General features: G+C 43.9%; 1 protein-coding gene across 1 annotated transcript in view; it reads right to left on the reverse strand.

Annotated features, from left to right (window-relative positions):
- Positions 1-248: 248 nt before the first annotated feature.
- Positions 249-14,499, reverse strand: part of cbx1a (chromobox homolog 1a (HP1 beta homolog Drosophila)) — an 85,236-nt gene continuing 70,985 nt past the window's right edge. Inside the window, exons 5-9 of the mRNA XM_061089772.1 lie at positions 11,884-11,985; positions 8,530-8,818; positions 7,607-7,778; positions 7,393-7,487; positions 249-3,301 (exon numbers count right to left, since the gene is read on the reverse strand). Of these exons, the coding sequence (XP_060945755.1) occupies positions 3,151-3,301; positions 7,393-7,487; positions 7,607-7,778; positions 8,530-8,818; positions 11,884-11,985 (809 nt within the window). The 3' untranslated portion in view covers positions 249-3,150. The remainder of the gene's footprint in view (positions 3,302-7,392; positions 7,488-7,606; positions 7,779-8,529; positions 8,819-11,883; positions 11,986-14,499) is intronic.

Consider the following 14,499-nt stretch of genomic DNA (forward strand, 5'->3'; position numbering starts at 1 on the left):
TAGCATTGGCTGAAGACTGGGTTTTATACATTCAGGGAATATTAAAACTGATACCATGTTGATACTGACAAGGAGTTTTTAATATTGTGACATACCCACATTTGTTTTGTTTGACACAAATGGCAGCACAAAAAAAAGGCGGATGGTTTTAGGCATCAGACAGCTCTTAAATGTAAAGAAAGAGTTGGTGGCTGTCTTTCTTACTGTATGCCATTAGACCGGAAGCATTTGAGACACCACAGTACAAATTATTATGAAAACAAAAAAACTTTATTGTCCAAAACAGACAAAGTAAGATCAGCCTGACAGTGACAATCCACGTGAAACCAATATACAAGCAACAGGATAACACAAGCTAATCTGCTAAACACTGAGAAAGGTTTCAGAGACAAGATAGAAAAGCTAAGTAGCGGACCCAGATACAGCGAATTCAATCCCTTCCTGTCAAGGGGGAGCCTGACTGCAGGATATTTTAGTCACAAGACTGATGCACACAGTGAAGACATAAGAGCCTGTAACAACCAATGTTTTTACAGCTAAACAAACACTGGCTAAAAGAATACAAATTTTAAGATTGACATTTAGACCTGTAATTTGGACCCAGATGAAAAGACAAATGGAAGTTGCCGTTTCCCACAGAATTAACTAGGAAGAAATTGGTGGTAGCAAGGGCAGCACTGCACACGCAACAGATTCACAGTGACAGGTATACAGACTGAAGAGTGACAGATAGGTTCTCGCGTGAGGTAAAGAACTGCATTTCATGGCACAACTGCTGCGTGGACGGTAGACCATAGTGCAAGCTAGCAATAGCATTACAGCTCGAGCGAGCACTCTGAAAATAGCGCTGTACTGTTAATTGGGAAGCACACAAGTCAAAGATTTAAAAAACGTTTTTGGTTCAGAAACATTAGATGTGGTACCAGTTAAATGTATAGCGAGTATTTTTGTGAAATACTGTAGGAATTTGATTATGCTTAGACAACCTGTAGTCACTTGTCATGTATTTTATGCAACTTACTGCTTTAGGTCATTATATACCTTTTTCAACATGTCACACGTTGTTAGGGTTCATTAAAAATTACCAAATTCTGTGGGAAAAAGGGTAATTTTATTTAAAAATAGCTGCTCTGTTTAGGATCGTGATGTGACGCAGTGTGAGGTGAAGCAGAGGTAACATCCACTGGGAATAGAAAAATATAATTATGGAAATTTAATTTTCTGAATTAAATTATCTTTTCAAGATAACTCAAAGCAGGAAAAGGCCACCCATAGTAAACTCTTATGGGAAAGGAGATTTGAACTTGCTAACCTAGGTCCGCTAACAGAGTGAGCTACGATATTAGCTTTAATAGAGTATACCTGTAAATAAGCACAGCCGGGCTACATTCAATATGAAGTGATTATATTGGTCATGCAGAACTCAACAGCTCTATTCTATTTGCAAATATGAAAGAGTGTGGAACATAGTACGTTCTGCGAGCAAGAGGAACCAGGAGCTACTGAAAATCATTATTAGAGTCATTATGTCTTGAGTGTCGCCCGGCAAGTGCAAGCTAAATAATACAGCCTAGATAATACATGTGTGAAAAGATTAAAAACAAGGTTGTGGAAATTAAGATTTTTCATAATGGGCAGGAGAACACAGTTGTATTTGTTATTGAGTACACATCCACTGAGTGATAGAACATTGGTCTCATTGGGGAACCTCCACCTAACCGGCCACACAAGAGGCTGGAGGTGTTGGTTTGACAAAAGCATTCTGGGCCAAGTGTACACGGCTGAGAATCTGCTCCATGCAAGTCTTCAATTGAGGTCAAACTGTGTACCCATCACTCAGTGGAAATGACACCCAGCCAGCTGCTGATCTGTCTGAAGCAGTTCAGTGTGTACACACACACACCAGCCATCTGACAGCTCACCAACCAACTTTAGAAGTTTTGGGATCAAACCTAACTTACATTAAGCCCACTCTGTAAATTGTAACAGATCAGCAGATTTACAATCACAAAAAATGTTTGCCAATGAACCTCCGTAAAATGACCACAAAAAACTAAGCTCAGGTTTGATAAAAATACTTTTTTTTATGAAGTTTTAATTTTCAAAAAATTTAAAAAAAAACTAACAGGAAGCAAAGTACAAGCTGGAGCTTTGTCCATGGCTACAATGACGAAAAAAGCTGTCAGGTATTAAAAAAAATAAGCACGAAAACGCAGGACATCTGAACACTGGCTGGTTGGCTGCACAATTGGCTGGTGGAACGCGCAAAGGCTTAAGCCAACAACTGGTCTGTTCATGTAACGATTGTATCTAGCTACTCTGAAATTTACAGTCCTCTGATGTTTGGAGTTTCAAATGTGGAACCGGGATAATGAGAACGTGGGTGGCACAAAGAGAACGGATACTGTGAGAAAGGTTTCTGTCCATTCTTTAACTCCTCCATAATACCTCACATCTTTCCCATTCAAAAGAAGTTCCCGCCTGTGTCTTCTGTCACAACAGGGAGGAAAGTTTGTTCTCACCAAACCACCACAATCCACTTCACCCTCTTATCTAATACAGGTTGTCTAAAAGAGAACCGGTGACTGGGGGTAGTGGCAAACTTGCCAACCACAGCCAAACACTCTGCTTACTTCTCAGATGAATACATGTATTAAAGAGGTAACTTGACAGCCTGTTCTGTATCCCTATTATCTCCAACACCAAGCACTTGTCACTGAATGTAAGAGACAAACACTTTTAATGGTTTCATAGGATTCAATCTAATAGTTTGTGACGACAATGACAAATACTAGCAGAACAAAGGCACCGACTCCTATTAAGTGACATGTTCTTGGTGAGGGAAGTAAAGCGAAGGAGAGGAACTTAAGTGTCAACATACCTCTTTAAAGTGTTTCTTACGTGTTCAGTTGACACACAAGTGGGAGCATCTTTTGAGGAAAGCAGGGCTGTCTCCTTCCAGGGCAGGAAAACACACTTCTTTTCTCTCTCAGCTACATTGGCAGTTCAATCCCAATGATTTGGGTTTTTTTTCTTTTTTTTAATCACTTCTCTGCCAAAGTGGCTGCAAGAGTCTACTAACTTGGACAACAGTTCAGCAGCACATAGTTGAAGTTGGTTTTCTGCCCTACAACTCCGCCTCCTACTCCTCTAGTCTTTTTTCTCCTCTTCTTTCTTCTCCTCCTCCTCCGTGGGGTAAGAGTGCCAGGTGAGGCGCTCCTCGTAGAAAGAGATGACCACCTGGGGACATTTGACATTGGCCTCCTTGGCTGGGACGAGGTCCGCTTCATCTGAATTCTTCCTGTATTTAGAATTTGAAAGAAAAATATAAAGGCAGAGGAGAAAGATACATGTCAGAGAATGTAGTGACCGAAAACTTTCATCAAAAAGCTATGACTTGAACTGAATTTTTAGACCAGTCCTGTATTTTTATATACTTTCCCCTGTTCCAAGTGAACAGGGATACTTCAACCTGCATAATATATATATATATAAAAATGTTGCCGTCATCTAGGGCTGCAACTAACGACTATTCTGATAGTCAATTAGTCACAGATTATTGAAACGATTAATCGACTAATCGGATTATGAATGACACAAATTCTCAATTGCTCTTATTTAGCAAACAGCTTTTAATTTTAGCTTGAGGTTGTTCGAGGCATGTGATGACTGAAAATAAAGGCAATAAAAATGTATACTTCATTCAAAAAAAACGTCTTTTAATAAACTTTGTTGCATATAAGGGTACTGTTGACACAAAATCAAAGACAAATCAAGTTTTTGTCCATTTAAAAGCAAGGACAGGCAAAGTGCTAATAAAACAAATAAATTAAAAATCAAGTATTAATTTTTCCTGTTAACAAAAATGACAGGGAAAGTAACAGCAATAAAAACATCAACAAACGAAACTACAGTCTTCTTCTGACTAAATAATTGTGATTAAAAAAAGACTTTTGTCAGGCAATAGGATAACATAACGCTTTTAAACTAGTTAATAAAAAGTTTAAACCATATTTTTGTAATGGATGCTAGAATCCTGCGCGCAGGTATATACGTGTTTATATAACATCTCACAGAGGCGAGTCCGCATCGTCACCGTTACGATGTCACACGTGACTCCTCCTCCTCAAATGTGCGTGTCCTGCTTCCATGGAGAACAGGTCCTCTGTACAGATACTGCAGGTAGTTTTTTTTCGGGCTGTTACGGGTCAAGTTCTCCGGAACTTTTTACTTTCTGGTGCGCGATGCTGCTGCAGCGGAGGACGCCATTGAACCGTGTTTTGACGCTATTGCACATGCGCGACTTTCAGAGATAGGAAGGAAGCGAGATGGCTCACTCCTCAGCTACTTCTATCAGCACCTCCGGTAAAACGACGTTTAGTTCAGCTGCACGGCACGAAAAACACGTGCTATGACGTAACCAACGAATCATCGATGAGTAAATTCGTCGGCGACTATTCCTGTCATCGATTTTCGTCGACGACGTCGACGAATCGTTGCACCCCTACCGTCATCGCGATATTAATACATGTATTGCACAAGACTGTTTGAAATTTGAAAAATAGTGTTCCATGAGGCAAAAAACCTTAGTACCGCATGTGCCCAATAACTTATTGTTCTGTCTACACACACACACATACATATATATTGTTGTTTTTATGTCCGATGCACCAACCACACCAAGACCCCAGGAGGTCGACTCAAAGACCTCCTGGAGAAGTGGCTGGACCCAGAGACGAAATCCAAGGAGCAGATCTGTGACCAGGTCATACTAGAGCAGTTCCTGGGGATGCTTAACCAGGACATGCTGGAGATGGGGGTGATTGAGCCTTCGCACAGTGAGTGGTGCAGTCCGGTGGTCCTAGTTCCAAAAAAGGATGGCGGACTCCGCTTCTGTATTGACTTTTCAAAGCTGAACAGCATCTCGACATTTGACCCCTATCCCATGCCCCGTGTGGACGAGATGGTGGAGCGCTTGGGGAGGGCAAAGTTCCTCAGCACTTTAGACCTGTGTAAGGGGTACTGGCAGGTACCACTCTCCCCCCGAGCACAGGAGCTGACCGCCTTCCGTGCTCCATCGGGTCTATACCAGTTCCGGGTCATGCCCTTTGGCCTTCATGGCGCCGCAGCAAGCTTCCAGCGTCTCATGGATGAGGTGCTGAGGGGCGCTGAGGACTACGCCGCGGCCTATATTGATGACGTTATTATACATAGTTCCTCCTGAGCGGAGCATCTTCATCACCTTCGCGATGTCTTCCGGCGGATCCATCGAGCAGGGCTGGTGGTGAACGCTAGCAAGTGCCAGCTTGCCAGGTCTGAGGTCTGTTACCTAGGCTACAGCCTGGGCAGCGGCACTATCCGACCTCAAATCGGCAAGGTGGACGCCATCCGCGATTCCCAGCCGCCCTGTACTAAAAAGGGGGTGAGGTCATTCCTGGGATTAGTCGGCTGGTATCCTGTGCTCCAGAGCCCGGACTTTTCCTTGCCCTTTACAGTGCAGACAGACGCCTCAGGCCTTGGCCTGGGGGCAGTGTTGTTGCAGGGGGAGGGGGAGGACAAAAGACCAGTACAATATGTGAGCCGTAAACTGTTCCCTCGCGAGACTCGCTACTCCACTGTTGAGAAAGAGGCGTTGGCTATTAAGTGGGCCATTGACACTCTTAAGTACTATCTGATGGGCAAAGACTTTGTCCTTGAGACGGACCACAGAGCCCTACAGTGGCTCCATCGCATGAGGGATTTTAATTCAAGGATTACCCGTTGGCACCTGTCGTTGCAGCCCTACAAGTTTACTGTGAAGTACAAGGCTAGCAAAGACAATGTTATTGCTGACTTCCTTTCGCGCCATGACATGGACGCTCTCGCTTAAGGAGGGGGGTGTGTGACGGAGCGCACGGCGTTCGTCGCGGCAATAGTACACTGCCCGTTTAAACATATGTGTCTAATGTTAAGTGTATGTGTTGATGTTAAGTGTATGCTTTGCTCGTTACCGTGGTTCAGTGTCGCGCCGGTGTTTGGGGAAAGCGAGCAGTCCGGAAATACGGATATAAATAGACGCTCACTTCCGGTTCACTTCCGGAAGTGAACCCGCATTTGGTTTAAGTTTTGTTTAGGCTGTTATAGGAATAGTGGGCTATGCCTTCAAGTAATAATTGTGTTAAATATGTTACCGTGCATTGTTCCAGGCATATGGAACTAAGTTTATTAGCTGTTAAAGCTTCTGTGTTTTTACGGACCTGGAACACCCCTGTGGAGAATGTTGTATTGGTTTGTTCCAGTGGTGGGGGCGGGGTTAGATACCATTTAAGCCGGACCTTCACTAAGTGAAGGGAGCGGCAACTGAGAGGACGTGAGTCTACGAGCTCCCTAGAAGTATTTTCACGGAAAGTATATTGATATTGTAATCATTTGTTTTTTTGCTCTTTTGTTTTATTTTATATTTGACTGCCTTGTAGGCATTATTCTGGTAATAATAAAATACCCTCTTACAAACGGCATCCCCAAGTACTCCTGAGAGTGATTTCCAACTAGCTCAGCTGCTCATCGTCATACCTACCTTTAACACCCCTAAAGACCAATCGTGGGACTGAGGAACTTAATTTTACCTTTGCCAATCTGGTTTTACCCTGGAGAGATGAAAAAGACGAAGATATATATATCGTGTATCGCGAAATAGCCTAAAAATATCATATTTGTCATATCGCCCAGCCATATGTGAAACACAATGTTTATCTGTCTATTTCACAAACATATGGATTTCCAACACTTCCCCAACCCCTTTCAAAGAAAAGCACTTCAGCGTTTCAGTTTCTGAATCTATTAATGGGGGTGCAACGATTAGTCGACAAAAATCGATGACAAAAAAAGTCGCCGACGAATTTACTCGTCGATGAATCGTTCATAGCGCCTGTTTCTCGTGCCGCGCAGTGGAACTAAACAGCGTTTTACCAGAGATGCTGATGGAAGTACCTGAGGAGTGAGCCATCTCGCTCCCTTCCTATCTTTGAAAGTCGCGCATGTGCAATAGCAACAAGACATGGACCAATGGCGGCCTCCGCTGCCCCGCGCACCAGGAAGTAAAAAGTTCTAGAGAACTCCACTCTAAACAGCCCGAAAAAAACTACCTGCAATATCTGTACGGCGGACCTGCTCTCCATGGAAGCAGGACACGTGCATGTGAAGAGGAGGCACGTGTGACATCGTAACGGAGACGATGCGGACTCGCCTCTGTCAGATGTTATATATAAACGTATATACCTGTACGCAGGATTCTAGAATCCATTACAAAAATATGGTTTAAACTTTTTTTAACGAGTTTAAAAGCGAAATGTAATCCTATTGCCTGACAAACGTCTTTTTTTAATCACAGTGAAACTGACAGTGAAGACCCACCACTTCATGAGGAACATCAGTTCTCCACTCGAGTCTGTTGCTCCAATAATCCTCTCCGGCTGCAGACCTCGACCAAAACCTCTGGCTTTCTCCCCCTGGAGACAGGAAGTAAAAGAAAACCAGACTGACTAAAGAAGAAGACAAAAAAAGACTGGCAGGAGACTCTGCTCCGAGAATGAGCATTAAAAGCCCTGTGTGCTGATAAGTCATTTACCTCCTCCTTCTTCTTCTTACTCCCTCGTTCTGCTGAGTCTCCTGTGGCCTCGGTGGGAGCTTTCCTCTTGGTTTCTTTCTTTTTCTCCTCCTTCTCTTTGTGTTTCTGCATGTACTCTGCAATAAGGTCAGGACAGTCCAAGTTGTCCTGTGGTTCCCAGGTATTGTCCTCGCTGGAAAAAGAGCACACAAATATTGTAGATGCTTTGATAAAACCTCACACAAAATTGTAAAAGTCTAAACTGTTAAAGGGACTCTCACCTTTGTTGCATTTGAGAATTACAGCACATTCAAATCATCCCGCCTTCCTCCAATGCCCCACCCCCTCGTTCCCATCCGCGGTGTTTTATTTAAGAAACTTTATTTACACAAGCAGATTTACAACCATCCCGGTGTTTTTATTTTTTTGAAGAAACTTTATTTACAAGCAGACTTACAACCTACTGCCTCCGCGCACGCACGTGAGCAATGGATTCGGATTCAGAAGCACCGGTAAGTTATATACATTTACATTCACATGAGGACGCGCCTTGATGACGCGGGCCCGAATGCGCCACAAGAAGCAGACGGAAAACCTGCATGTCCATGCAGCAAACAGACAGGTCTGTCGGCCAATAAGGTCCTTCGGTCTGAAGAATTTTATTGTTTGAAGTTTTCACTAAATATTATGAGAGTGAAATAATTGTTTGTTTTTACTCCTGGTGGGTCTGTCTTGCATTTTAGAGTGTCATTACCTTATTAATACCAATTTAACCTTATCCAAAAAAAAGTGTAAAAATGCAACAAAGGTGAGAGTCCCTTTAAAGCAAAACTCGATATTAGATTATAAAACTTCCACCTGTGACCAAAACATCCAACCAGTACAGAAATCATATCCTAATGAGTTAAAGTGAACGTTATTAGCTAAGACAGACTTGTACTCACTCTGAGAACCCCTTCCATTTCAACAGAAACTCCACTCTGCCCTTCATTACCCGGCGGTCCAAAACCTTCTCCACCACATACTCCTCCTCCTCTTCTTCCTCAGCTGCTGCTGCTGCTGCTGCTGCTCCTTCTGCCACGGCCGGAGCTGCTGCTGCTGCTGGTGGTGCTGCTGCTGCTGCTTCTTCTGGTGCCGCTGCTGCAGGTGCGGCAGGCTGCTCCTCCTCCTCGGCCTTCTTGCCTTTCTTGACTGCTACGGTCGCCAGCTTGACGTCTGATGAGGGAGCCTCTGCTGAACCAAAAAGGAAACGTGCAGAAATGATTACAAATAAAGCTGCTGGAGATCCTCTGCTTTCTATGCGCTCGTGAATCGCCTGCTCTCGGATTTCTCCTCTGCTCTTGGATTTCAACCCTGTTGAAGTTCCCCAAACAATAGAATGCCAGTTGACCACTGGTCAACGGATAAAATGAAAGTATCCCTGCCTTGTTGCGGGCGCATTCGCTTTACTTCATAGTCCGTGCGGGCGGTTACTCTTTAACCGGGTTCATCCACTCCTGCCCTCCACAGCTTTATTACATGGACTTCCCCTTGCTTTCTCCTTGAATTTAGGAATACATAGACAGTTATAGTACATACCAGCGCACATACTTTTTATTTTATAATAAAAGCTACACCGTTTTTTTTTGGCTACTCTGTGTGCTAGAAAGTCCATATAATAAACCCGTGGAGGGCGGGAGTGTATGAACCCGGTTAAAGAGTAACCGCCCGCATGGGACGCTCTGAAGTTAAGCCAACATGACTGCAAACAATCCAAGGGCAGACGATTCACGAGCACACAGAAAGCAGCCCGACTGCAGAGAAGGGCTGAAGCACAAGAAATCCATGCGAGCAACAATATATCTGATTGCAAGCACACAGTTTGGGCAGAAGCAGAGCAAATTTACTGCAAACAGGGGCTATTTGAGTGCACAGGCAGGGTTTTGATGAAAAGTTATACAAAATCTGAACATAAATTCATTCAACAAGTCATGCTCTCAAACTGAAAGACCACTCTCTTGAACAAAGATAGGAAAAAGGCTCTATAATTGTTCATGTGTGAAAGACAAAGTCTGTAGAAAAAGTCTAGACCCAATTCTGCAGACATTATCTGGACTTCATGTCTGAAAACTGCTCAATTGTGTTAAGTGAACTACACTTGAGCATGTTTTTAAAGCACAGATTGGTAATGCCGGATATGCTAGCAAGAGTAGGCTACACTTAATAAATGATGCAACCGACACACCCCTCCAATCTAATCACAGCCACGCCCCAAAAACAAATGCACAAGCATTGCCTGACAAGTGCTAGAAACTGAATTCTCTGTGACTCGCTTGCCAACTTCTGAATATTGTCTCTGATCGAGCAGTGTATGTCGGCTGAAAACTCCAGTCCTGTGCAGTGCGAGCGTGCAGCCATCTTTCCAAGAGATAAACAACGACTTCTTTGCTATCAAACCAAGAGCGTTCCATAGGTTAGACTGGAAAGCAATGCATAACAAAACACATTGTACATGGAGCATGCACCTTTCAGTCAGAGTGATCACACATTTTGGCTCCTTATGGGGGTCCATGTGTACCCTTGCAGACAGGAATGGATGATGACGTTTATGCCACAAGGGCACAAATAATCAACAGTTTACTAGCGGTAGACAACCACTATGAAGTTGCACTATGCGAATGTAGCGAAGCGGTGACTCGGGGTAGTTATGGTTGCCTACAACGCCACCTGAGGAGTTTCACCTCAGGAATATTACTAGGTGTAGTGTGTGCAACAGCACTGGTTCATTTGAATCACTGGGGCAAGAGACGTGTTTAAATCAATAAGGAACTACTTTAATAAACAAAAATGCATATACCAACAGGGCTGTGACTCACCGTGGCGACGAGAACCAAACAAAAGGGGGAATGGGATTAATAAAACAAACCACCCGTGACACAGCACACCCAACAAAACGGGTCGTGAAAAACTCCCTCCACCAGGAATTGGGTCGCTGCCTCCGGGCCACAGCACCTGTCCAATAACTACATATTTTAACTCAAGTGTTTGGTTTGTTTTGTGTGTTTATTGTGTCTTGATTATATGCATTTTTGTTTATTAAAAGGAGTTCCTTATTGATTTAAACACGTCTTGCCCCAGTGATTCAAACGAACCAGTGCTGTTGCACACACTTCACCTAGTAATATTCCTGAGGTGAAACTCCTCAGGTGGCGATAACTACCCGAGTCACCGCTTCGCTACACTAAGTTAAGTTTAAGCATCTTGAATAATGTAATATATGCAAGTTTGGTGCCTTGTTGAACAGCCCCCCTTTATCTACTAAAAACAAAATACTGACTCATACTGATTCACCACTTCCAGCTGCATTTGCCCAAAGCAAACCAGGAACATGCTTCAAGGATTTGCACATAGCCACGGCCACTTGCTGCTGCAGCTGAGGTGCATGAGGAGGCAGCACTCGGGTGACAGTATTCGGACGGAGCCCACCTGAGAGAGTGGGATCTCTGCACAGCAATGGCGCCCCCCGAAACACAGGGGGGAGGGTTGAGCACAGGCTCCACTTGAACTCACAGGCTCCGAGGAAAAGCACAGGAGCGAGCCGCCATGTTGAAGTGAGGTTTCACAGCGCGGAATGGTGCCGTTGTGTGGATGGACCCGTGCAACTCCCATTCACTCGTGCTAGTGACCCGGGCCAGATGTGGTAGAAAAGACACGAATGGCTGCGGTGGCGCCGAGTGTTTATACTTTATCCAGCTCGAGTTGGAGCGGCTACACACCACCGGACATTCAACTATATACTCACACAGTTCAGTCTTACATATGAAAGCACACAACTATACAAAAAAAAAATCGAATTCTGACAGCCTACAAGTTGTGGGTTTGTGTGTGTGTGTGTGTGTGTGTCGTTCCAACACCTCATGTTTTAGGTGTTTGCTGTGGTGGAAGTAAAACGCCCCTCTCCTGCAACCAGATGAAACACCGAACCCACCGCGACGGCCGCAGCTTCACACACACTTGCACGGACCTGTAACACCTGCACACTGAAGGTTCGATGTGCACAAGTCACACAAAGACCCACAAAGAGCCCTGCTGCTTCCCGGGAGCAGCGTCACACCAGCGCCTGCACGAGCACGCTGCTGCTGGCGCCACAAACACAGCCGACGAATCCCGAAACAGAACCGGACATTTTCCAGATTACACCGCGCAATTTAGCGATTCACACACACACAACGAACAAGAAACCCTGTGTGGCGGCCTCCTCCTGCAGCCAGGGGGCAACATGGCTGGTGTGTTTTCTCACCGCGGCCAGTGAGTCTTACCTTCACGGGGAAAGCTTCGAGTGGGCTTGCGTTGGGCCCGAGGAGAAACACCGATGCGATCCTGCGTTGTAACCGGGGAACAGGTCAAGGACGCGCCGGCTGCTGCACGGTGCTACCGGGGGCCTGGCGGGGGTCTGCGGGCTGGTTTTCCTCAGTGTGCTTCGCTGCTGAATCACACAATAGCCCCAGCGTCGCTAACAACCAGCACCAGCTCCCGTTCTGCCCGCCAACAGCACTGCCGGATGTTACGGATGGACAGCGTGGCGAGTGCATTGTGGGATGTGAAGTTTTACTTCTACTGAGGGCACAAGCAAAACCAGACCCACCCACTCAGGAGGAGACGTGGAGGTGAAACACACTCTATCCTCAAAATGTAACTCAAAACACAGGAACAGACGGGAAGGCCAAATAATACTTGCTAAACACACTACTCACAGCAGCATTGAAGTATATATCCATCAAATGGTTAAAACCAGACCGACCCACATATAGGGTTGCAAAATTCCGGAAATATTCAAAGTTGGAAACTTTCCATGGGAATTAACGGGAATATACATGAATTAACGGGAATTAACTGGAAATGTTGTGGGAAATTTTACTAACTGTATTTGCCTTGTCATATACAGACATAAATATAAACATTTTGTTTTGTCATGGGCTGATTAGAGCCTGAGACTATATGCTTCTGCATCTTTGTGGCATTCTTAACATAGGTCTTTGCACAGTATTTGCAAATGTACACAGCCTTTCCTTCTACATTGGTTGGGGTGAAATGTAACAACACATGAGATTCTGCACGTGGCCTTGTTCTGTAGAATAAGATGAGAAAAAAGTTTGTAAAAACACACTAATGCAATGCCAGAGATATAAATAGCCAAACAAGTGGAATCGTCTGTAAAAATATTTTACAATTGATGGATAAATGAATAGAAATAGGCTAGATGAACAGATGAGCAATCCTCAATCAGCATGCTAATATATTGTCCCCAGTAATATCATCGAAACTTACCTGACTAGTCCTGCACACTACAGCAGGCCTCAATCAGCCCTGCTATAGTGTGCAGGATGCTGGGAATTATCTGTGCATGTGATGGAAGAATGCACAGTGGAGGGTGTGCTGCATTCCATACATTTTTAAAATAGAGTTTTGAATGATGTTTTTATTGCTCAGCGTTTAATTTGCGTTTTTTTTTTTTTTTTTTTTCATAATCCCCGAGTTTAACTTCCCATGGAAAGTTTCCGGAAAGTTTCCGCCCCTTTGCAACCCTACCCACAGACAATATATGGACCCAAAAAGTATGGGACATCTCCCAAATGGAGCAAATCACATATTCATTAAGGTTCCAAAAGTCTATCTTTACTAAACGATGGGGTCCTGTCTCTGTGTTATTAATACAATGAGGGTTTACACCATCCTCTCTGAAAAGCATATATAGCGCCTATGCTACTACATTCTGGAGTGGACAATTACTATTTCTTTATCCCTGGTTTTCTTTTCATTTTTACTTGTTTTTTCTTTTTTCTTTCCTCTTTTAATTTAATAAATTATGTATGTAATCAATCATTAATTCCTATTCTTATCCCCCCTCTTTTTCTCTTGGAGTGAGCACTGTTTGATGTTTGTTGTTCTTTCTATGCATTGCACACTGTACTTGAATACCATGTATAACAATATTGTATACAGTTGAAAAATGGACAAAGAAAGTAACTGTCTGGAAATGCATATTGTCTTGTTGAAAACTAAATAAAAAATAAGTTCAAAAAAACAACACAGGAACAAGACGACAAAAGGGAAATATTTCCAGGGGACCCGAAAAAGGTGCTGAACCTGGCTGTAGTTTAATGCTTTGTGAATTTCCATCACCACTGAGGAGTAGCAGACTACAATAACTTCACAAAGCCAGGTTAATCACTTTTTTTAGGCCCCCTTGAAACATTCCAGTTGTCGTTTAGATTTTTTGCAGCGCATGTCTGTATTTGCGTGTGTTGTGTCTTTTCACAGCACATGTGTTGTCAAATTGATGAAGATGGTTTCTTAATTTGCATTACGTTGAGCTCTCTCGATTACTGTTCATCCCAAAAGGTCCACACTAAACTAGAATGGCTCTCATTGGAGTGCATACCACCACCAAGACCCAACAGTCTGTCTGTACTCAACTAAGCTGCACCACACACATACATTAATGGACAAAGATATTGGGACACCTACAGGAGCTTTGATGACATCCCATTCTAAATCCATAGGTCATGATATGGAGTTGGCCCCCCCTTTGCGCCTACAACAACTTCCACTCTTCCGGGAAGGCTTTGCACAAGATTTTTGAGCGTGCCTGTTGGGAATTTTTGCCCATTCACCCAGAAGAGCCTTTGGGAGGTCAGACACTGATGGCGTTTTTGCAATCTCAGTTCTTGTTCATCCCAAAGCTGTTCTATGGGGTCGAGGTCAGGGCTCTGTGCAGGCCAGTCAAGTTCTTCCGCACTAAACTCACCTAACCGTGTATTTATGGACCTTACTTTGTGCACTGGGGCAGAGTCATGCTGGAAAAGGTTCCCTCCCCAAGCTGTTCCCAGAAAGTTGGAAACATAGAAATGTCCAAAATGTCTATGTACGCTGAA

Source organism: Limanda limanda, chromosome 17, assembly GCF_963576545.1.
Source record: "Limanda limanda chromosome 17, fLimLim1.1, whole genome shotgun sequence".
NCBI classification, from domain to species: Eukaryota; Metazoa; Chordata; class Actinopteri; order Pleuronectiformes; family Pleuronectidae; genus Limanda; species Limanda limanda.